The sequence below is a fragment of the Sorex araneus genome, chromosome X (assembly GCF_027595985.1).
Source record: "Sorex araneus isolate mSorAra2 chromosome X, mSorAra2.pri, whole genome shotgun sequence".
In the NCBI taxonomy this organism is placed as follows: domain Eukaryota; kingdom Metazoa; phylum Chordata; class Mammalia; order Eulipotyphla; family Soricidae; genus Sorex; species Sorex araneus.
Genome location: NC_073313.1, coordinates 371641731 through 371662898, shown reverse-complemented (window position 1 = coordinate 371662898; position 21168 = coordinate 371641731). Strand labels below are relative to the sequence as shown.

Sequence of the window (21168 nt, the reverse complement as noted above, 5' to 3'; positions counted from 1 at the left end):
AGCCGTCAGTGCAAACGCTTGCACTAGTTTATAAGGAGAGGAAGCCGGGCAGGAGCTAAGCCGCAAGCGGGAGCGCTGCCCGCTCGCTCCGGGTGCCCGGGGCTGGCAGGCGCCCTCGGGGCCGCTGGGCCGTGGGACCCAGGCCCGGGGGCCCCGGGGGCCGGACCCCGCGCCCGGCGACGCTCCCCTGCCTCCGCGAGCTTGTTCTTGGCCGGCCGAGGGCTGGAGGTCGCGGCGGCGGCGTCCCGGGGTCCCGCCCGGTGCCCGCCCGGCTGTGCCTCCAGGGCCGGGTACCGCGGCTGGGGCCCGGGTGGAGCCACGCCCATCAGGTCACGCCCCCTTCAGCCACGCCCCTGTAGGCCACGCCCCGGTAGACGCCCCTCCCAACGGATTCGCCACGCCCCCTCGCGCGCCACGCCCCCACATCGCCACGCCCCGTGGATGCTCCGTGCCTCAAGGACGCCACGCCCCCGCGGAAAGCCACGCCCATGTCTGCCACGCCCCCGAGTTTGCCACGCCCCGCGTCGCCCCGCCCCCTAGTGCGCCCCGCCCCGTGTCCGCCGCGCGTCCCGTTGCCCGGGAGACGCGGCGCTTCCGCCTGGGCGTGGTCACCAGGGGACCGGGCGGCTGGAACTGAGGCCGCGTCTCTGCAAGCGGTTCGCGCGTAAGTGCGGGAACCAACCCCGGGCGGGGCCCCGGAGACGAGGAGGGGGTCCCGGTGGGGTCTCCAGAATCGGGACGGCCCTGGGAGTGGGGGCGCAGGGCGGGCAGGACGGGTGGGCGACTGCGGCGGGACGCCAGGGCGCAGGGACGCCGGAGCGGCCCCGGGCTGACCCTCGGACGGGCGGGGCGGCTCGGGGGTGCGGGGCGGCCTGCGCCGCGGGTCCGACTTGGGGGGCGCGCGCTGTTTCCAGCGCGCATTTCCCACCGGGTTCGCCCTGTGTCCTGTGTCCACTCGCCGTGGCCGTGGAGCCCTGGTGCACGCGTGCCCGGCCAGCCGGTGGGCTTCAGCACAGATGTGCGCTGGGCTGCACGAAACGGCGGCGGCCCCGGCACAGGGACAGGGACAGGGGCTGCTGTCGGAGGCCCAGTGCCCTCCCGGCCACCCTGTCCGCTGGTCACCTGGTGCGGCGGCTGCTTCCCGCTGGCTTCTCTGCTGGCTGTGCTCCCGGCTTACGTGATCCCGCGGGGCCTGGGCATGACGCCACTCTCTGCACACCGCTTTCTGCAGTTCCCTGGGGGCCGTCAGGTACACATGGGAAACGGGCGATGCGCTCACACCGGTCCCGGCTCCTCTCGGGTCCCAGCGCTGCCCCTGCTCTGAGAACCCCCCTAGGACCCTCGAGCCGGGCTGCTGTGCGGGGCTGAGCCCTGCCCAAGGCTGTGTCCAAACTGCCCTCTCTTCCTTGCACACAGCTATGCCGCCGTTCCACCCTGAGATCGTGCCCACGCACTGCATCACCCACCCCCACCACACACACAGACACACACACACACAGACACACACACACACAGACACACACACACACAGACACACATACACAGACACACACACACACACACACACGCTGTAAAGGGGGCCAGATCTGGTTCCAGGGGCAAATAGATACTTTGCATGTAGAACCCAGGAGTGGGCCCCAAGCCAAGAGCCAGCGGGGGTGGGGGGGTAGCCCCAAGAGCCAGTGAAAAGCAGTTGTGTCTGTGGAGCTGGGAGGAGCCGTGCGGGGTGGCCAGGGTGGCCCTGTGGTTGCCCACAGCGCAGTGAGGGCGCCGGGCTCGGGGCTGGCCAGCAGGCACAGAGGTTTCGGGACGGCCTGGGGTGTTGGGGGGTCTGAGCAGAGGTGCAGGAGCAGGTGTGTCTGTCCACGCAGAGCAGCCAGAGATGCCGGGGAGGGCGTTTGCCTGCGGTGGGCCTGGGTTCAATCCCCAGCGTCCCATAGTCCCCTGAGCACTGCCAGGAGTGACCCCTGAGCACCGCTGGGTGTGACCTCCCAAAAACAAATCTCAGGGGGCACAGATAGCTCAGAGGGCTGGGCCACTGCCTGGCATGGCCCCCAGACTCACCCGGGAAGGCCCCCCAGAAAGAAAATATCTCCAGGCATGAGCCAACTCCCTGGGGCACGCACTGAGGCACAGACCCCTCTGCTCAGACGCCCACAGACGTTGCCATGTCCACGGCCGTGTTTCCATTTTTTCCTTCCTGTTAGTTTTGTTTGTATTTTTCTTCTTCAGAAATGATTACTGGGGCTGGCACTATAGCACAGCGGGGAGGGCGTTTGCCTTGCACGCGGCCGACCCGGGTTCGATTCCCAGCATCCCATAGGGTCCCCTGAGCACCGCCAGGAGTAATTCTGAGTGCAGAGCCAGGAGGAACCCCTGAGCATCACCGGGTGTGACCCAAAAAGGAAAAAAGAAAAAAGAAAGGATTACTAAAAAGCTCTTTCAGTTTGTAGGTTGTAGGTAGAAAGTCTTCAACTTATTTTATTGGGGTGCTCCAGGCTTACTCCTGGCTCAGTGCTGAGGAGTGCCCCCTAGCGGGAGTTGAGGGGACACATGAGGACTGAACCCGGCTGGACCTCTGCAAGGCCAGCGCCCTCCCCGCTGGATATGGCTCGGCCCCGGTTGACAGTCCTTTAAACTGTCTGACTTGCAATCCGACGGCACGGCTCGGCCTGACGGCTCGTGAGTGTGACCCACGGTGGAGGCTGCTCCACGCTGACCCCTCCGGAGTGATTGCACACGCGCCGGCGTGGGGGCTGTGGTGGGCTCTGGCTGCCCCTGGGGGCTGTGTGACTGCGCCAAGGCAGGTTCCATGGCTTCCGCCGAGTGAAGCCCTGCCGGGAGCCCCCTCTGCACAGTCCTTTCCTGCCCAGCTCCGCGCTCGGCTCAGCCCCTGCCAGGCCCGGCGCCCCCCCCCCCGCCCCCAGCAGAGTGTCTGCTTAGTTCTGGCCTGCTCCTGGTTTCTTCCCCTGGGCCTGTAGACTCCTCCCTGCGGTGCTCAGGGCCTGTCCTGGCTCCGCTGGGGCCTGGGGTTGAACCGGGTCCAGCCGCTCAGGCCCGTGGCCATCATCCCACGCTGTCCCCACCCTGCCGTGGCCTCGCCGTAGCTGTAAGTGCCCTTCGAGCAGCTCCAATTCATGGGCCTGCTTTGCATGGCCGAGTCGCCCGTCCTTGGGCCAAGCCGCACTTCTCAGCTGGGCCACGTGGCTCCGGGGGCCACAGTGGAAAAATCACAAAAATGGGGCCACGGCAGACATAGGGAGGGACACAGCGAGGAAACAGGCCAGCAGGGGCCATGGCGGGAGAAGACTGAGAACCCCGAGACCAGGACCGGAGAGTGGCCGCAGACCCCCTCATGCCGGCGTGGTCAGCACCCCCCAAGCCCGGCCCGCGTGCCCCGACTAGGACAGCGGGTCAGCTGAGACCGGCCGCCCCGGGCCAGCTTTCTGGGGCCAGGGGGACACTCCGTCACTGGGGCCAGGAGTCTCCTCTCACTGCGGTCAGGCCGTCCCTCTGCCCACCGAGGTCACCTGCAGTGGACACAGAGGCTGGCTCTCCCGGAGCTGGTAGGGAGGTCTCCGCGCCGTGCCTTCTGGACAGCTGAGGCAGGGCGAGGCGGGGGCCAAACTGGACACCTGCGTCCCCTCGGAGTGTTCACTCCAACCAACCACGCCCGGGTCGCACAAAAGCAGCGCGGAGGGCAGAGACGGTTTGTGGGGAAGGCGCTTGGCCTGGGTCCACCACCCGCACCCACGTGGCCCCTGAGCCCCGCCCGGAGGGGCCCAGCCATCCCGGCGTGTGCGGCCAAGGCCTCCGGCCAAGCGGGCCAAGCCCTGAGACCAACTCGGGGTCTGTTCTCGCCCTGCAGAGCTGTTTCACTCCGCTGTTGAATGACAACCCCGGGCGTCCACGGCGAGAGCCGCAGCGATCCGGCAGGGGCCAGCGCAGGTAGGAGGATGGGGTCCAAGCCGGCCCCCAGCCCAGACGGCAGGGTGTGGGGTCCACAGAGCCGGCCGTCCCCCGGCCCAGACAGTGGGATGTGGCACGGTGGTTCTGTGCCGGCCCAGCTCTGTGCACCGGGGGTGGTCGCATGGGGACAGAGCTGCAGCTGGCCGGGAGGGGCCTCCTGAACCCGTGCCCGGGAACGAAGGCGGCTGCCCGGGGAACGTCCCTTTTCCCGAAGTGTTTGGATTCACTGGTAGCAGACACAGGCTGGGTCGAGTGAGAAATCCTGGAGGGAACCTTGGCGGGGGCGGGAGGAAGGCGGAGGCCGGCCCGGAGCGTGGTGGACGGGCGCTTTGACGGCGCGTGTCTTGCAGGTGGGCGGCTAGGCAGCGCCTGAGGTGAGCAGAGCGGCTGCGGCCATGGAGAAGTACGAGAAGCTCGCCAAGATCGGGGAAGGCTCTTACGGGGTCGTGTTCAAGTGCAGAAACAAGACCTCAGGCCAGGTGGTCGCTATTAAGAAGTTCGTGGAATCTGAGGACGACCCGGTGGTGAAGAAAATAGCGCTCCGGGAGATCCGCCTGCTGAAGGTGGGCGGCGGGGCGGCTTGGCGGTGGTTGTCTGATAGAGGCATCTAATTGGACGGGGCCCGGGGAGGTAGTGCAGTGGGCAGAGCGCGGGCTGGATCCCCACATCCCGCCCGGCCCCCCAGCACTGCCAGGAGTGATCCCCGAGTGCAGAATAACCCGGGTGTCGCCAGCGGTGGCCCCAAGCCAGACCAAAGGAAAAGCATCTCGTTTCAGTTTCCCCGGAAAGGCCTCGCTGCCGCTGGGGCGGGCTGACCTTCACCCAGTCCCTCGGTCCTGAGGGCGCCCGGAGACCTGAAGGTCGTTAGGGACCAAATGTCTCCGCTCTGGTGAATCCTGGCCCGACGGTGGCTGGAGCGATGGCCCAGCGGCAGGCGCTGGGCTCACTCCCTGGCACCCCAGAGCACTGCCATGGTTCTGAGTGCAGAGCCAGAGTGGTCCCGAGCAGCCGTGCCCAGCCCACGTCCACACAGCCCTGCCCCGCCAGGCTCTCGGGCCAGCAGCCCACAGCCTTCCGCTCCCTGCGGGTACCCAGGCACGGCCCTGCCTTTCTCGGGGCTGGAGAGTGAGCACGGGAGGTGAGCACACACGGTCCTCAGAACCCCACCAGGACTGAGCACTGAGCACTGAGCACCCCCTGGTGCGGCCCAACAGCCAGGAAAGGAGCGAGCGAGATCCCTCCATGCTTCGTGGCATGCCCCGCCTTTACGTTCTCGCCGTCCTCGGGCATGGAGTGCCCTGCAGTGCTCCTAGGAGTCCCCCAGCTTTGTTAGAGGGGAACCCGCTGCAGGTATGTGCCCAGCCCCCTAGGGGCCCCCTGAGATGCAGACTGAGCCCAGCACCAGAGGAGGACCCAGCTCAGCAGCAGGCCGACTCCGGGTCTGACCCTTGGCATTACCGGGTGGAACCGCACCCAAAATACATAAAAATTGGATGCACTGAGCATTTCAGCACCAGAGGAAACGGGTGAAGGATGGGGCTGGAACGGACCATCCACCGCAGGAGGCCGGGAATGGGCTATGAGGCCCGACCTCGGGGTCCTGTGCCCAGCGGCCAGCAAGCCCCCGGCCCGGTCTCCCAGCTTCCTTCCCGCCCCAAGACATTGTGTTCTGGGTTCCTGTAGTCCCGTGAGACGCCGGCTGGCTCCGTGCTTCGGTGGTATTTCCATTTCGAAGGTGTCAGCCTCTGGTTCCTCTCCAAAGAGATTCGGCCACTTGGTGACCATCTGTTACAGGTTCATTGGATGAATCCTTCAAACTCTCTCAACCTGAGAGCCTGTGATTTTACTCAGTAGTTTCCCTTATGGGACGATGATAAATCAGTGTGATAAACCCCACGCCAGAGGAACCAAGAGAATGCAGGGCTAAGGCGCTGCCCTGCGTGCCACTGACCCAGGCCAGCTGGCCACCACACTGGTCCTGGGGCAGCTCCAGGGCCACTCTGGGGCCCAGAGGCAGGAACAGACCCCGAGTACCACTGGGTGTGGCCCCCAAGCCCCCATATCAATCGTAATAAAAGCTCTGAAAGAGAGAAGAGCCTTGCATTCTTGCCTTCCTCTCCCCGGGAGGGTGTTGGCCTGCACCATCCCCAGGGGTGCTCAGGGTCTGAGTGTGGTGGCCCCGGGGACCCTGTGGGGTACCTGGAGGGAACCTGGGTCCACGGGGTGCGAGGCAAGTGTCCTGCCCCGTCCTCACTCCCGCCAGCCTTTTATCTTAGTCTCCTGGTGAGGGGCCGGGGAGAAACCCCCTATGCTGTGTTCGATTCCTTCCTTCGCAGCAACTGAAACACCCCAACCTGGTGAACCTCATCGAAGTGTTCCGGAGGAAACGGAAAATGCACTTGGTGTTCGAGTACTGTGACCACACGCTTCTGAACGAGCTGGAGAGAAACCCTGACGGGTAAGTGCTCTCGAAACGCCGTTTCCGTGTGCCCGCACCCCAGCCGGCGAGGCGTGAGAGAGGAGACGCGTGAAGCTGGGCGGCACAGTCAGCTCCTTTCCTGGGGGGTCGGGGGGAGAGTGCAGCGGGTGGAGAGCTTGACCCGCAGCACCACATACGCCCCCTGAGGCCCCCATGAAGTGGCCGACCTGCCCCGCAGCCGCCCAGGAGAGAGCCGGGCACAGCCGGGACTCAGCCCCGCGCACCGCTGGGCCTGGCGCCCAGCCACAGACAGCAGCCGGGCACTCCTGGGCCGGAAGGCGACGGCTCCATGCGGGCAGACCCCCGCGGGCAGGGCCAGGGCCCTTGGCACCTGCTCCCAACAGCGGCCGCCCCGGCATGTGATAGGGACCAGGATGAGAGAGCAGGCTGCCGCAAGGTGGCACGGACGGTTCTGGAAGGCCAGCGAGAATCGCCCGCGGTGTGGTTGGAGTGACGGCACAGGGGCTGAAGACCCAGTGCGGCACCGGCAGCTCCGAGTCTGTGTGCGGGAAAGACCCCCGGGGCCGGCCGGAGCCGGGCAGAGGCTGCGGGCAGAGCCAGGCGAGGGTTCCTGGTCACGGAAACACTCGCCTCCCTCTAGCAAAACGTGCCAGAAACGTGGGCCAGGGCCAGGCGGGGCAGTGCCCTGAGCACAGCCAGGCGTGGCCCAAATAGCCAGCAGAGAGGGACCTGAAACAGAACTGCAGCAGGACTGAGAGGCTGGACGGAACCGGCGGTGGGGACGGGTGACAGCTTCGGAACTGCAGCGGCAGGGTTGGGGCCAACCTAGGCAGGCCAAGGCAGTGAGAAACGCTTCCCTTCCCGGCCTCGAGCGCGTACTTCCTCCTCTCCCTCCGCCTCTCTCTGAGTGGGTCGTCTTCAGTACTGGCCTGTGGCGCTGCGGAGTGACACGCCCCGCCCTGGACCCCAGGCCACGCTGAGGGACCCGGGACAGCACTGATGAAGCTGCTGCTGCGCCTCCAGACCCCGCCTGCAGGGGGCGCCGGGGCACCAGAAGAGGCCGTTTGGGGGCCTTAGTCAGTCACTGTTGCTGTGGGGGCAGAAACGTCTCCGGAGCCCTTGCAGTCAGGCAGTGGGTGGGGGCGGCGGGCGCCCCCCCCAGGGCAGCTGCGGGGAAGCCCGTGTGCTGAGCTCGGGCTGAGGCCCGGGACATCGGCAGCTGCCGTGTCGCCCGCTCCCGTGGCACCTGCGCCCATCCGCACGGCGGGGCCCTAGGGGACCAGGTGCCCCCGCGGCACAGCACTGCACTGTCCACCGGGGGATGCGGGCGAGCTCGGCTGGGAGCACACCGTGACTGTGGGTTTCGGCTGGGAACGTCCTGCCCGTGGACACTTGGCCCGCGAGGTCTGGCCTGTAGGGCCCTGCGGCCAGGCCCGGCCGCGCATGGGGGGGGGCCTCGCGCCCCGGACCACAGCGAGATCTGGGGTTTCTGTTCCCGAGGGCCGGCGGCAGCGCCCACAGCTGCGTGGGGCGGGCAGCAGGGTGGGGAGGGGGGGAGCCCGGCGCCCACGAGGAAGGCCCCCGTGGTCAGGGGGCTCGAGGCCGCCCACAGACCTGCCCTGCGACCTCCGATGGGCAACCCTGTCTGGAAAAGCATCAGGGGCGGGAAAACGCAGCGATGGTGACCTCTGCGCTCACCCCGCACTGACCCCGCACTGACCCCGCCCCGGGCAGCGGGGCCCATGCTGGGCACTGGCCCCACAGGCAGCTCTGCAGCTGGCCCACCCTGAGGCAGTGGCGGGCCTCTCGTAACTGCACCGCTGCTCTGGCTGCTTTGGGGCCACACCTGGCGATGCTCAGGGGCCCCTCCCGGCCCTGCACTCCGGAGTCTCTGGCAGGCCCCGGGGCCCCTGCGGGATGCCAGGGATCGAGCCCGGGCTGGCTGTGTGCCAGGCAAACGCCCTCCCCGCCGGGCTGTGGCTCCGGCCCCGAGGCTCTGGTTTTGGGGAGTCTTTGGGGCACCCCCCCCGGCAGTGCTCGGGGCTTGGGCGTGGCCCTGCCGGCCCTGCTCAGTCTGCTCCTGGCCGTGGTGGTCGGGCTGGAGTCGGTCACGTGCGAGCATGTGCCTTCGCCCCTCGCGTCTCTCCAGTCCGGAAACACGCCTGTCTGTCTGTCTGTCTGTCCGTCTGTCCCTCAGACCTGCCTTCTCCCTTCCTTCCTTTTCTCTCTTCCTTTCCCCCTTTTCCCGTTCATTTCCGGGCTGCACCCGGCAGTACTCGAGGCTGACTCCTGGCTCTGTGCTCGGGGTCAGTCCTGGCAGTGTCCCGTGCAGTCCACACTCCTGCACGGACCCCAGCAAGCCCAGGTTTCCTCGATGAGCCCCTCACCCCGGCCTGTCCGGGGGCTGTCTCAGGGCTCGGACCCCGGGGGGCCCCGACCATGGCTCGCGCTCACCCGTTTGGTCCCAGAACCCCCCCCAACCCCGTGGGACTGGAGAAGGGCCCGGGCCCCAGTGCTCAGAGGCACGAGTGGCCAGCGCGGGCCCTGCCGAGAGCCCCGGCCCGCGCCCGCCGACGCCTCCCTGTCCCCCAGGGTCCCGGACGGCGTGACGCGCAGCGTGCTCTGGCAGACCCTCCAGGCCCTCCACTTCTGCCACAGACACAACGTAAGTCACTCTTCTCCGCCCCTGTCGGGCTCTCCGCGAGATGTTCTCCTGGGGCGCCGGGGGCCGGGAGCACAGGGGACGGAGCCCGCCTGCCCCTCCGACTCCGCTGCAGGCCCCGGGGCCCGTGAGTCCTGTCCCCACGGGTTTGCAGGGGCGGGTTTGCATTCTGGACGCGCTTTCCTGACTGACCCGAGAGTGGCGCCCTGGCGCGGGGTTTACCCTCGCCCTCGGGCCGGCATGCAGGTGACCTTCACCCTCCTCCGGCACGGCTAGGGCGCAGCCTGGCCAGGCTCCCGGGGGTCTCCCCCACAGCGGGGACAGGTCACACTCCGAGAGCAGTGAACAGGGTTGGCAGGGCTGCGAGGATCCACCCCACGGCCGTGCTTTGGCCTGACTTGTGAGTCTGTTTTTTATTTTGCTTTTTGGGTCACGCCTGGCAATGCTCAGGGGTCACTCCTGGCTCTGCACTCAGGAATTACTCCTGGCGGTGCTCAGGGGACCATATGGGATGCTGGGAACCGAACCCGGGTCGGCCGCGTGCAAGGCAAACGCCCTCCCCGCTGTGCTGTCGCTCCAGCCCCTGTGAGTTGAGTCCGTCCTTGGAGGTACTGGTGTCGGCAGGATTTCTCCCCACGTGCTGAGCAGCGCCCTAGAAAGGTGGTCCAGGGGTTTGGGGGACGGTCACACTCGCAGAGACACAATCTCCAGCGTCCAGCCCCACCAGCCCCGGCAAGGGTGGAGGAAGTAGGCAGGGCTGCAGCCCAGCCAGGGGCCCAGGGCCCGTCCCCAGTGCTGCCCCCAAGGAACAGACATGGAAAGCGTGGAAGAAACAGTTGCACTGTCTCCCCTGCCCCAATCCCACCCAAATCAGACACGCGTGTTTCATCCCCAGCAGTTAGAACCGCAGTGTCATTGCGGACACAGCACCCTCTCCCTTTGGGACTCTGCTTAAGTGAAAACTGGCCAACGCAGAGGCTGGAGCCACCGGGCAGCGGGGAGAGCGCTGGCCTTGCACGCGGCCAATCTGGGTTCAATCCCTCGTGAGCCTGTGACCCCACAGCTTGTCCAGTAGTGACCCCTGAGCATCGCTGGGTGTGTCCCCAAAGAAGAAAGAGAGAAAGAGGGGTCAGAGTGATAGCACAGCGGGGAGGGCATTTGCCTTGCACATGGCAGTCCCAGGTTCGATTCCCAGCATCCCATATGGGCTCCCGAGCACCACCAGGACTAATTCCTGAGTGTAAAGCCAGGAGTGATCCCTGAGCATCGCCGGGTGTGGCCCAAAAAGCAAAAAAAAGAAAAGAAGGAGAAGATGGCCGGCTTGGAGGGAAGCCGTCTCCTGTCCACCGTCGAGCTGGCGCGGCGTGTGTGGCGGGCCTGTCCCGTGACCGAGACCCACGCTCTCTCCCAGTGCATCCACAGAGACGTGAAGCCAGAGAACATCCTCATAACCAAACAGGGCATCATCAAGATCTGCGACTTCGGCTTCGCGCGGATCTTGAGTAAGTGGCACTTGTTGGGGGTGGGGCTGCACCCGGTGATGCTCAAAGTTACTCCTGGCTCTGTGCTCAGGGATCACTCCTGGCGGGCTCGGGGACCCCAAGGGGCACCCGGGATCGAGCCCAGGTCAGCCACCAGACAAGCGCCTACTCACTGTACAGTTGCTCCGGCCGAAGTTGCACTTTTTAAATTCACCCAGTTGGGCTGATGGCGCGAAGGTGGACGCAGCCCAGTGGTCGGTGCTTGCTCGGGGCGGGGCGGGGCGGGGCGGGGCGGGGCGAGGTGGGGCGGGGCCGGGCGGGGCCGGGCTGGGCGGGGCGGGGCGGGGCCGGGCGGGGCGGGGCGGGGCAGGGCGCAGGGCTGGCGTGCGCTGCGGGGCGGGAAGGTGTGGCTCTGCTGCTCGCACAGTCGTGATCCGGAGGGAAGGAAGCAGGGGGAGGCTGGGGGAGGCGAGTGGCGGGAGGGCAAGGGCCACACTGGGGGAGGGGGTGGCCGCACAGTGGACATGGTCCTGAACGGAGCCCTGGGAGGTGACCCGGGAGCACAGGCAGAGAGCAGCGCTCAGAGGCGGCCGACTTTGGGGGTACACGCAGGCCCCCGGCGGTGACTGCTGGACCCACGTGGCCGCAGAGGGGCTGGTCCTTGCGGGCAGCCTCGTGGGCAGCAAGGGGACGGGGGCGGGGCGTTTGCCTTACACGCAGCCGGCCCAGGTTCGATCCCGGCTTCCCACATAGTCCCCGAGCACCGCCAGGAGTGACCCCAGAGCACCACTGGGTGTGTCCCCAAAAACAAACAACAAAGAAGCGAGACCCAGGGAGCCATGCGGGGTCCCGGGATCCAACCCTCCCCGCCGTCCGCCGCCCCAGCTCTTGCTGCGTCTCCGCTCTGGCACCCCCGAGTTTCCCCCACGGACGCTCTAAGCCTTGGCGTGAGGAGGGGCGGCACCGTGCCTGCCCCTCGGAGCCCCGGCACCTGGCACCACGGCCTGTCCACGGCGTGTCCTGCCACCCGCGTCGCTCGCTGGCTGCCCGTGGCCCTGCAGAGCCCGGTGAGCCCACATGCTGGGCCCAGGACCGGCCCCCCGCCCCCTCCCAGGCCGCCAGCGGTGCCCATGCCCTGTGGGGTCAGCAGTGGCCACAGAGGCGTCGTGTGGCAGAAGCGCCCGGGAGCTGGCACGGAGCTGGCGCCCGCTCACAGCGCCCTGCCCCTCACAGCCTTGCCCTCGAGGCGGGGAGCAGAGGGGTCTGTCACAGCGCAGGGGGCCCCGGGCACCGAGCCCACCCCTGCCTCCACCGCACCACCCAGGCCCCCAAGGAGAAGCAGGCAGGGGCTCCGGGGCTCCGCGGCGACCCTCTCCCCTCTGCCCTTGCCCCGGGTCCGCTCACGCCCGCTGCCCCCGCAGCCCCAGGAGACACCTACACCGAGTACGTGGCCACGCGCTGGTACCGGGCGCCCGAGCTGCTGGTGGGGGACGCGCAGTACGGCTCCTCCGTGGACGTGTGGGCCGCGGGCTGCGTGTGCGCCGAGCTGCTCACGGGCCAGCCGCTCTGGCCGGGCAAGTCCGACGTGGACCAGCTCTACATGATCATCAGGACGCTGGGTAGGCGGGCCGGGCCGGGCCGGGGCGGGGGCGGGGTCTTCCGAGAGGGGCTCTGGCCCCCCGGGCCCCTTTGCGCGGTCAGGCGCGAGGCCCGGCGGCCCCAGCAGCCTCGGTCCAGGCGTTTCTCCCCAGCCGCGTGTCACCCGCGGGGCACCAGCCCCCCTCCTGGGAGGGCGGGGCAGGGGGCGGGGCAGGGGCGGGGCACCCCCGGGCGCATCGGGCGGCGCTGCCCTCCCAGCCGGGCTGGCCCCGGGGACCTCTGGGCCGCCGCGGGTGGGTCCCCGCTGCAGCCTCGTGTCCCTCCCCTGAACAGAGCGTGTCTGTGCTCGCAGGGAAACTGATCCCGAGGCACCAGGCCATCTTCAGGAGTAACCAGTTTTTCCACGGCGTCAGCATCCCGGAGCCGGAAGACATGGTAACCCTGCGCGATCGCTTCCCTGCGGGCAGCCGCTCCTTTGGCCACGGGCATGCGTGCATGGGTGTGCAGCACACATGCATGGCGTGCCTGGGTGTGCGTGTGTGTGCACGTGTGATGCATATGTATGCATCTCTGCGTGTGTGCATCTATGTGCACGTGTGCATATGTGTGCTCATGTCTGTGCACGCATGTATCTGTGGGTGGGCATGCATGCATATGTGTGTGCATGTGTGCGCACGTGTGTGCATGTATGTGTGCACATGCGTGTGCAGGTGTGCATGTGTGTGCGTGCCAGTGGCAGACCGGGCCGCATGGCTCCTGGCTCCTGCTCTCGGGGTTCCAGAAGCAAACAGGAAGCCCAGCGCACCCTCCCCGCCCCCCATAGGAGCCCACGGTGCTGTGTCAGACCCCAGTGCCTTTACCGAAAAGGTTTCCCAGCTTCCTTTTCCCCTTCAGGTTTGTTGTTGTGTGGGGGTCACCCCTAACAGTTCTCAGGGGCTCCCCCAGCTCCCTGCAGCGCCGGGGAAGGAGCCCCCGAGTCCTCTGTCCACTGCCAGCAGGACTGGCCCTTCGGACGGCCGACATCCGCCCAGCAGGCCCGGCGGGGGTGAGGGTCAGGTGCGGAGGATGAGCCAAATGCAAGGGGACAGACACGCGGACTGTCCGAGCTCTCAGAGGCCTGGCAGGGCAGCTGTCCGAGCTGACGGGGGCCACGCGGACAGCCAGAGGCGCCGGGTTTGGCTCCTGCCTATGCCCCAGCCAGGAGAGGCCCTGACCCCGCAGTGGGCGGGGAAGAGCCCAGCAGGGGGCGCTGCCCACAGCCCTTCGGCCCTGCCCCCGCCCACCGCGTCCACTGCCGCCCCCGGCTCCAGCCTGGCCTGCTTGCGAGGCTTTAAGCTCCCAAATGACATTGGGAGGCACCGTGGAATCAAGAAAATAACTCGTTTTATATCTTTTAATTCCTACATTATGGTGTAAACTTGGGTAAATACGTGATTTATATTTTTATTCTTATTTTATTCATCTGTTTGTTTGGTCCGGTGGTGCCCAGCGCTCCTCCTCGCCCCTTCATCTGTGTTTTGATCTAAGTGATTCTCTAACCTTTGGAGAGTGGCCCCGGGTCCCTCGTTCTGAATGAGGGCGCCTGAACCCAGGACGCTGCTCTCGCTTTCTAGGAGACCCTCGAGGAAAAGTTCTCGGATGCTCATCCCACAGCTCTGAACTTCATGAAGGTACCTCAGAACCCAGAGCCGTCGCTGGGGCGGGGGGGTCCTGTGGGGGTCCTCAGGGAGGGGGCGGGAGCTTCCCCTCAGACCCAGCCGGGCAGGGCCAGCGGGCGAGGAGTGCACCCTGCATGGGTGAGGAGGAGGGGGCCAGCCAGGGTCGGGGAGGCGGGGCGGGCTCCTTCCTGGGAAGGCAGGTCAGGGCCTGCCCCCCGCCTCCCTGCAGGCTGCTCCAGCCCCTCCGCGGTTGGACTAAGACCCTCCAGGGAGCAGCAGCACAGGATGTCCTCGTGGTGGGCACTGGCCTTCAGCTCGGGGGCATCCCCTGGACTCAGCCGCACCCAGACCCGCCTCTTAGAGCCACCCCTGGTGGGAGAGCGCCGGCCAGGACCCCTCGGCCCCCACGCAGCCCTGCACTGGGTCTCAAGCTCACGGGGGCTTTCAGGGTCCGACGAGCCCAGACTTGGTTGCCAGCCCCGGGGTAGCCCAGGCGCTGCAGCCCTGCAGGCTGGGCACGAGCTGTCCAGCCTCGGGGGCCACGTGCCACCAGGAGTGGCCCCTCGGCCATCTGCACTCCACTGGGCGCCCCCCGCACCCGTGAAACCAAGGGGTTTGGAAGGACTGAGAGTCCCGAGGAACTGGGTGGTTCCCCAGCCCTGGGTCCCGTGGCGAGTCAGGGACCCTGAGGGTCACCGGGCACTGAGCTGCCGCCCCTAGAATTCCCAGTGGGGCCCCAGCCCCTTGAGCCCCGATGGTCAAGAGAAAGAGAGAAAGTAACGGGGCTCAAGCTGGGGGCTGGAAATTCTGTTACTTTGTTGCCGCCCCTCCCGGAGGGAGTGTCCGGAAGCTGCTGCAGGGCCCAGCCGAGCACCCAGTCCAGGGCCGGCAGTGGGCAGCCGGCCCCGCCCGCAGACCCAGAGCACCCCTGCACACCCCGTCCAGCAGGTGCTGCCCTCGCCCTCTGCACCAGGCCCCGCCACGCTCCAGCCTCCCCCCTGCACACAGGGTGCCTGAGCTGCTGGCCAGGCGGGCACAGCCGCAGAGCCGCCTGCTTGGGTGGACGCTCCCTGCCAAAACGGCTCGGCATGACCCGAGGGTTCACTGAGCAGATGCTGCCACCCTGGGCCCCGTGGACGTCGCGGGCAGCTGTTAGGGGCAGAGGGAAGCGTCTGTGCGGGCAGCCACCCGCAGCGCCGCCGCCTCATCCCTGCGCCCTCCCCCCCCAGGCCTGCCTGCGGATGAACCCTGACGACAGGCTGACCTGCGCCCAGCTCCTGGAGAGCCCCTACTTCGACCCCTTCCGCGGGGACCCCCTGAAGAGGAAAGCACGCCACGAGGGCCGGAGCAGACGGCGCCCCCAGGTACCGCTGACCCCCCGCCCTTCGTCCCTCCCGCCTCTTGGCCTTGGTCTGCGGTGACCCGGAACCCAGCAACACAGCCGTGGGGACCCAGTGGGGCAGGGGCGGGTGCTATGGGGGACGGGCAGTGGGCACCGTGGGGGACGGGCTGGACGCCGGTGGGGGGGCACGGGCAGGAGCCCCGTGGCATGTGTGGCCCTGACTGAGCTCGGGGCCTGGCCTGGCGTTGTTTGGGGTGTTCTCCCGCCCGCACCCCAACCCCCAAACAGCCTCTGATGTGTAGCAGGAAGTTGGCGGGGGCCCCGGGGCCCCGCGGCTGCTCCCCCTCCTCGGGGAAAGGCTCTTTCTTCCCTGGGGGACTCTGCCTCGGTCAGAGGTGGTGCTGGTGGCTCCTGCGTCCCGGAGGTGCCCGGGGAGAGACCCCCTCACGCTGTCCCCGCTACCGCCTGGCTGGGGCCCCGCTCGGGACCCGTGTTTCCAGGCCGCTCGGCGTTTGTGAGCTGAGAGCTGAGAGCCACGGCTGCTGCGCTCTGGAACTAACAGCCCCCCCCCCACGGACGGGTGCCCCCCGGGCGCCCGCTGGGCCCAGCTCAGTGCTGGGGCGACCTGCCTTGCACCCGGGAGGTCACAGCTGCACCCCCAGCTCCCTAGACACAGTAGTCAGAACGGCCATAGCAGCACGAAGCGGACTCTGGTTGGGAGCGGGCAGAGGAGCACTAGACTGAGAGTCGGCGTTTAAGCACCAGAGGGTCACGGTGTCGGGCAGGCTCGCCAGCTTACTCTGGAGACTGTCTCGGGCGGAAGGACGGGGCGGGAGGAGAGGTAGTTGCTGCACGTGGCTGCCCATGGCGCGTGCCCACCCCCCACCCCAGCCAGCAGGCTGCTGTCTCTCGTGCACCCTTCCCTCGGCCCCTGGGTCCCGCTGACCCCCTTGTCTTTGTCTGTTCTGCGGCTAGAACCAGCTGCTGCCCCTCATCCCGGGAAGCCGCCTGTCGCCCGCCCCCGACGGGAGGAAGCAAGTCCTGCAGTTAAAGTTCGACCACCTGCCAAACATTTAGGGGGCGGGCGCGTGCCCCTGCTGGGGTGCTGGACACCCCCCGGCACCCGCCCCGGGCTGGCCCCTCGCCCCGCCCCCCGACCAGCTCGGCTCCCGTAACTGTCATAAAGTCTGACCTGCTCTCCCTGTGGTCCCCGGCCACGCCGGGCTCTCCTGCCGTGGTGCGTGCCGGGGGGCGGGGGGTGGGGGGTGGGGGGCGCCGCGCTCAGTGGACCTAGGGGGTCCCTGTCCTGGGCTGCAGTGGTCCTGGCCGGATGGGCTTCCCAGGCTGACCCCGTTCGCTCCCACGCTCGGGGGCGGGGCGGGGGCGGAGGGGGTCCCTGCAGTGAGGCCGGGCTGGGGTCTGGGCGTTTCTGCCCCAGTGGGGGGCCCCTCAGCACGGGCGTGGGGAGCCAGGCCTGCTCCGCTTCCTCCAGGACGGCGTCAGTTTAGCCGCCAGCTCAGAGCAGAGGGCCAGTGAGGGCCGGGCGAGGGGTCGGGCCACTGGGGCTGACAGGGGGCTCTGCTCTCCTCCCCGTGGCCTCCCTGCGCCCCCCGAGGCATCCTGGCGGGGTCTGCACCACTCCTGGGCAGCCGCTTAGCCCGGCTGCGTTATTGTCCCAAGCCTAAGACAGAAAGAGAAAAAAAAAATTTTTTTTAGACACCTCAGACATGGGTTATGTTCCTGAGTGATTTTCCTGAGTCACCTTGACAGGAGGCAGGTGGGGGAAGCACGCAGCCAGGGCGGCCTGATGGGGCGTCACCGTGACGCTCCTGCCTGCGGGGGACGTCCGAGCGCCTTCGAGGGCCAACAGGGACTCTTGTAAAGCGGTGGCCGAGCCCGTGCACGGCGCCCTCCCGCCGACACAGATTAAAGTCGCTTCACAAACGCTTTGCTGACCTGGGTTTGGCCTGGCTCACGTGAGTGTTGTCAGAGTTCACAAGTACGAAGGTTCCAGAAATTCCCACTGTCTGGCCCCAGGCACCAGATTGTCGTCAAGGAAACAGTGACACCTGGTCTGTGCTCCGGAGGACAGGCCTTTGCCCCTCTCACCTGACCCGTGCACAGAACCTCGCCGGGGGCTGGAGTGATAGCACAGCGAGGAGGGCATTTACCTTGCACGCAGCCGACCCGGGTTCGAATCCCAGCATCCCATAGGGTCCCCTGAGCACCACCAGGGGTGATTCCTGAGTGCAGAGCCAGGAGTGACCCCTGTGCATCGCCGGGTGTGACCCAAAAAGCAAAAAAAAACAAAACAAAAAACAAACAAAAAAGAACCTCGCCGGTTCCCAGGGCCGTCCCTGTCCTCACTGAAGAGCCTCGGGGAGGCTGTGTGGGCCCGTGGGCCCGGTGCAGGTGGAGTCTTCCTGCCCCCAGCCGCGTCCCGAGCACGGCCCTCTTCCGGTTCCCGTGTCTTGCACTTTTCTTTATGTACTTTGCCAGGCTGGCGGGGGCTCAGGCCCACCCGGGCGGGGCTCGGGGGCGTGTGTGGCACCGGGGACTGGAACCCGGTCGGCCGCGTGCAAGGCAAGCGCCCTCCCCTCTGAACGAGCACTGCAGCCCCTTTCCCTGCAGTTCTTAGAGGCGATGCCCCGGGTGCACAGAAAGTGAGCACTGCAGGGCAGAAGGCAGCCCTGCCGAGAGCTCCCCGAGAGGGCTCCTGCGTTTGAGCCGCCTCTCGGCTGCTGTCCCTGCTGGCCCGTGCGGACACTGGGAGGCCACGCCGGGCCCCAGCGGGCCTGCAGAGCGGTGCGGGGGGCAAGGGGGCAGAGGGGGAGTCTGGGCCCAGCCCCACACCGGGATCCCCCTACAGGCAGGGCCCCAGCACACGCAGGTGTGGCCCCGCAAAGCAGGATGGGTTCCAGAGGGCGCTTCTCCCCCCACCCCGCCGGGAGTGGACAGAGTTGCTCCGCAGGGTCTGTCTGTCCCCCCGAGCCCGCCTGCCCGCCCTGCACAGGCTCAGCCGGCCGTGGCTTGTCCCCCGGTGTCCAGCTACGGCGTCGCCCTCCCTCGCGCTGGCGTCCCCGGCCCCTCTGACGCGGACCCTCGCTCTGCTCCCCATCTCTGTCGAGCCTTCCCCGCCCAGTGCCTGCCCTGAGACCTGAGGTCCTGGGTTCAACCCCCGGGCACCCACCACCACGACCCCCGCCAGCCAAGAGCAGACTCTGGGCTCCTGCGTGTCCACCATGAAGGCATTTTGTCCCCCCCCCAGCTGCTTGGGCTCCAGTTGGCGACATCAGGGTGTGACGCTGCCGGCTGAGCCCCCTCAGCCCAGGGCCCTCTCCAGGCTGGCCGGGAGGATGGTTTTTACAGGGCGGGAGCACTGCGGAGGAACGTGCCAGAAGCCTCAGTGTGGGGTGCTCTGGGCGGGGGGCAGTGTGCTGGGGGGAGCCGGGCAGGAGAAGGGCCCCTGGGCAGTGGGGTCAGTGGGTCAGTCGCCAGGGTCCATGGGGTCACCTGCTCTCATGGCTCTTGTGTTACGAGACAATGTTGCTTTGGAGAATTTGCCACGGACGACATTCAAGGTGTGTGAGGTTCCTTTGAATAGTCCAGGCTGACTTGCCGCGAACCGTCTTCAGGAAAGATGGCGCTTGCTTAGCCACTGGTCAGCCCCAGGGAGTCCCTGTCCTGGTTTCAGAACAACTGGAGGGACACAACAGTCACTCAAGAAAAATAATTGTACCTGGAGACTGGAGAGATAGTACAGTAGGCAAAGGGCTTACCTTGCACGTGGCCAACCTGGGTTTGATCCCCGCATCCCATATGAACCCCTGAGCACGCCAGGAGTGATCCCTGAGTGCAGAGTCAGCGGGGGGGGGGGGGCGGTCCTTGAGCATCGCCAGGTGTGGCCCAAAAACATTAAAAAGGAAGAGAAAAAAAAACTATTTTTGATTAAAACTCACTATGACATGGAGGCTGAGTGCAGGCTTTGTATGTGGGAGGTGGTCAGACCTGGCCCTCCTGGGCCCCTGACCACCACAGGGAGGGACCTCCGAGCACCCCTGGCTGGGAACGGGCCACGGCACAGCAGGCGGACCCAGGTTCACTCCTGGCACCCTCTGTGGTGCCCCGAGCCTGCCAGGAGTGACCCCTGAGTCGTCAAAACCCAAAATACGGGAATAAAATCAAAAGCCAAACCTTTACTGCCAGTAAAGGTACTGGAACTCTGAAGACACCACAGGGTCAGCACGGGCCAGCGGACTCTCACACACTGGTCTGTGAAGCTTATTCTGGAGGCAGAAAGATAAAATGCCGCAAGGTTTCGAGTGTGAGTGTGTCATTAACTCAACAACTTCATTCTTGGTTTAATCAAAGAATGCAAATCTTTAGAGTGGCAGTTTAGGGGCAAAACAGAAATATCCTTTGGGTGGGACTGGAGCGGTAGTCTGTAGCAGGGATGGTGCTTGCCTTGCACACAGCCAACCCGGGTAAGATTAAGTAAGATTCCCGGCACCCCAGGTGGTCCCCCGAGCCAGCCAGGAGTGACCCCTGAGCACTGCCGGCTGTGGCCCAAAAAAAAAAAAAAAAAAAAAAAAAAAAAGCCAGCCAGTAAGGCCCAGAACACTAGCACATCCCTAACTTCAGGAAAATGCTTAGTAGGTTCAGTAAATAACCCAAAGGAATTCTGAGGTAGTGAACACATTGACGACCCCCTGTTTAATCCAGCAAGGAGCACTCCCCCGTGAGCCTTAGACTTAAACTCTTAACTTACCCCACGTGAGAACCCTCCATCCTGCCTGGCAGAGATAAGGAAAAGACGATGTAATAAAGTCAGAACTCGTCACTGTGTATCTCTAAACTGTCATGTTGAAGATATTCTGTGTCTAGTTATGATTTTAGCGCCGGTGTGCAGAAGCAAAGCTTATTGCAAGTCTCACCCAACTAGCTGCTGACGCATCCGCCCGCGGGTGTAGTGGCGGGCGTTATTAGCAGAAAGACATCACTGAAACCTTGTGTTATGTCATAGTATTTTTTCCCAAGATACTTAGCCTAACTGTGGGATTACTCTGCTGACCTGCTGTGTGTACATGTCACTTAACCGGAACGTGTTCTTTGACATATTTGAATAAAACGTAGAAACGTTTCTGTGTGCAGAATACCTGGTCGACTCCGCCCTGGGCCCACAGTATGTGCATGGAAGCGGAGCTGCTCTCACCTTCACCTCTGACCTCTGACCTGCTGGGGTGTCGTTGGGACATGGCAGCGGGGAGGTGTCTGCTTGCACACGGCTCACCCGGCTCCGTCCCCGGCACCCCAGACGGCCCATCGGTGGGGGCAGAGCCAGGGGTCAGCCCTGAGCCCCACAGGGCAATCCCAGGCCTGCTCCGTGCCAAGGCCCAGTGACTCTCCACCAATGGGACAACCAACGAAGCCCCGGGGCCAGAGGGCTCAGGGGTTAGCGCCTGCCCCGCAAGGATGATCCGGCTGGAACCCCCCCACCCCGGGGGGTCTCGCCAGGGCCTTCCTGGCCAGCAGCCCCCACAGAGGGCACAGTCCCCGGATCCACCTTCCCCCGTGGCTTGGGGGTCCATCCCGCAGTCTCAGGGTGCCAGGCTGGGCCCTGGCCTCCCAAGGCCTGTGCTCTAACCACTGAGCTCTCTCTTGGGCCCCCGGGTAGCCTGGCACACATGCCAGCTGAGGCCCCGGGCCCTCCCCATGCCCTAGCCTGGCTCACCTGGAAGCACAACCGTGTGGTCAGGCTCACCCCAGCAGGTCACGACCTTTGATCCGTCTCCTTCTCGGCTCTGCCTGTGAGAACAGCCAACTAAAACAATTGCTTTAGTGCTGTGCCAGCTCACACTAAGTTGTTTGCTTCTCCTGGTCAAGTCTCGCCAGTGCCCGATGTCCTGGACTTCCCCGGGACGGGCCTGCTGGGCAGATGTTCCGTCCAGGTGGGGCCCTGACCCCATCAAAAACGGGGAAGGGGGCCGGGTGGATAGGACAGTGGGGAGGGTGTTTTC

The 21168-nt window shown here is 66.1% G+C and overlaps 1 protein-coding gene across 1 annotated transcript; it reads left to right on the top strand.

Moving 5' to 3' along the window:
* Positions 1 to 545: 545 nt before the first annotated feature.
* Positions 546 to 20285, top strand: CDKL4 (cyclin dependent kinase like 4). Its single transcript, XM_004616054.2, has 11 exons — positions 546 to 664; positions 3869 to 3948; positions 4320 to 4532; positions 6306 to 6427; positions 9002 to 9074; positions 10483 to 10573; positions 11974 to 12171; positions 12504 to 12586; positions 13765 to 13821; positions 15039 to 15173; positions 16127 to 20285. The coding sequence occupies exons 3-11, from the start codon at positions 4365 to 4367 to the stop codon at positions 16226 to 16228; spliced, it is 1029 nt and encodes a 342-aa protein (XP_004616111.2). The 5' UTR covers positions 546 to 664; positions 3869 to 3948; positions 4320 to 4364; the 3' UTR covers positions 16229 to 20285.
* Positions 20286 to 21168: the final 883 nt, after the last annotated feature.

What these genes read in the sequence shown, in the direction of transcription:
- CDKL4 (XM_004616054.2), top strand. Translation starts at nt 4,365, where the DNA reads ATGGAGAAGTACGAGAAGCTCGCCAAGATCGGGGAAGGCTCTTACGGG. An exon ending in GGGAGATCCGCCTGCTGAAG is followed by an intron (nt 4,533 to 6,305) that starts GTGGGCGGCGGG and finishes CTTCCTTCGCAG; the next exon opens with CAACTGAAACACCCCAACCT. An exon ending in CTGGAGAGAAACCCTGACGG is followed by an intron (nt 6,428 to 9,001) that starts GTAAGTGCTCTC and finishes CCTGTCCCCCAG; the next exon opens with GGTCCCGGACGGCGTGACGC.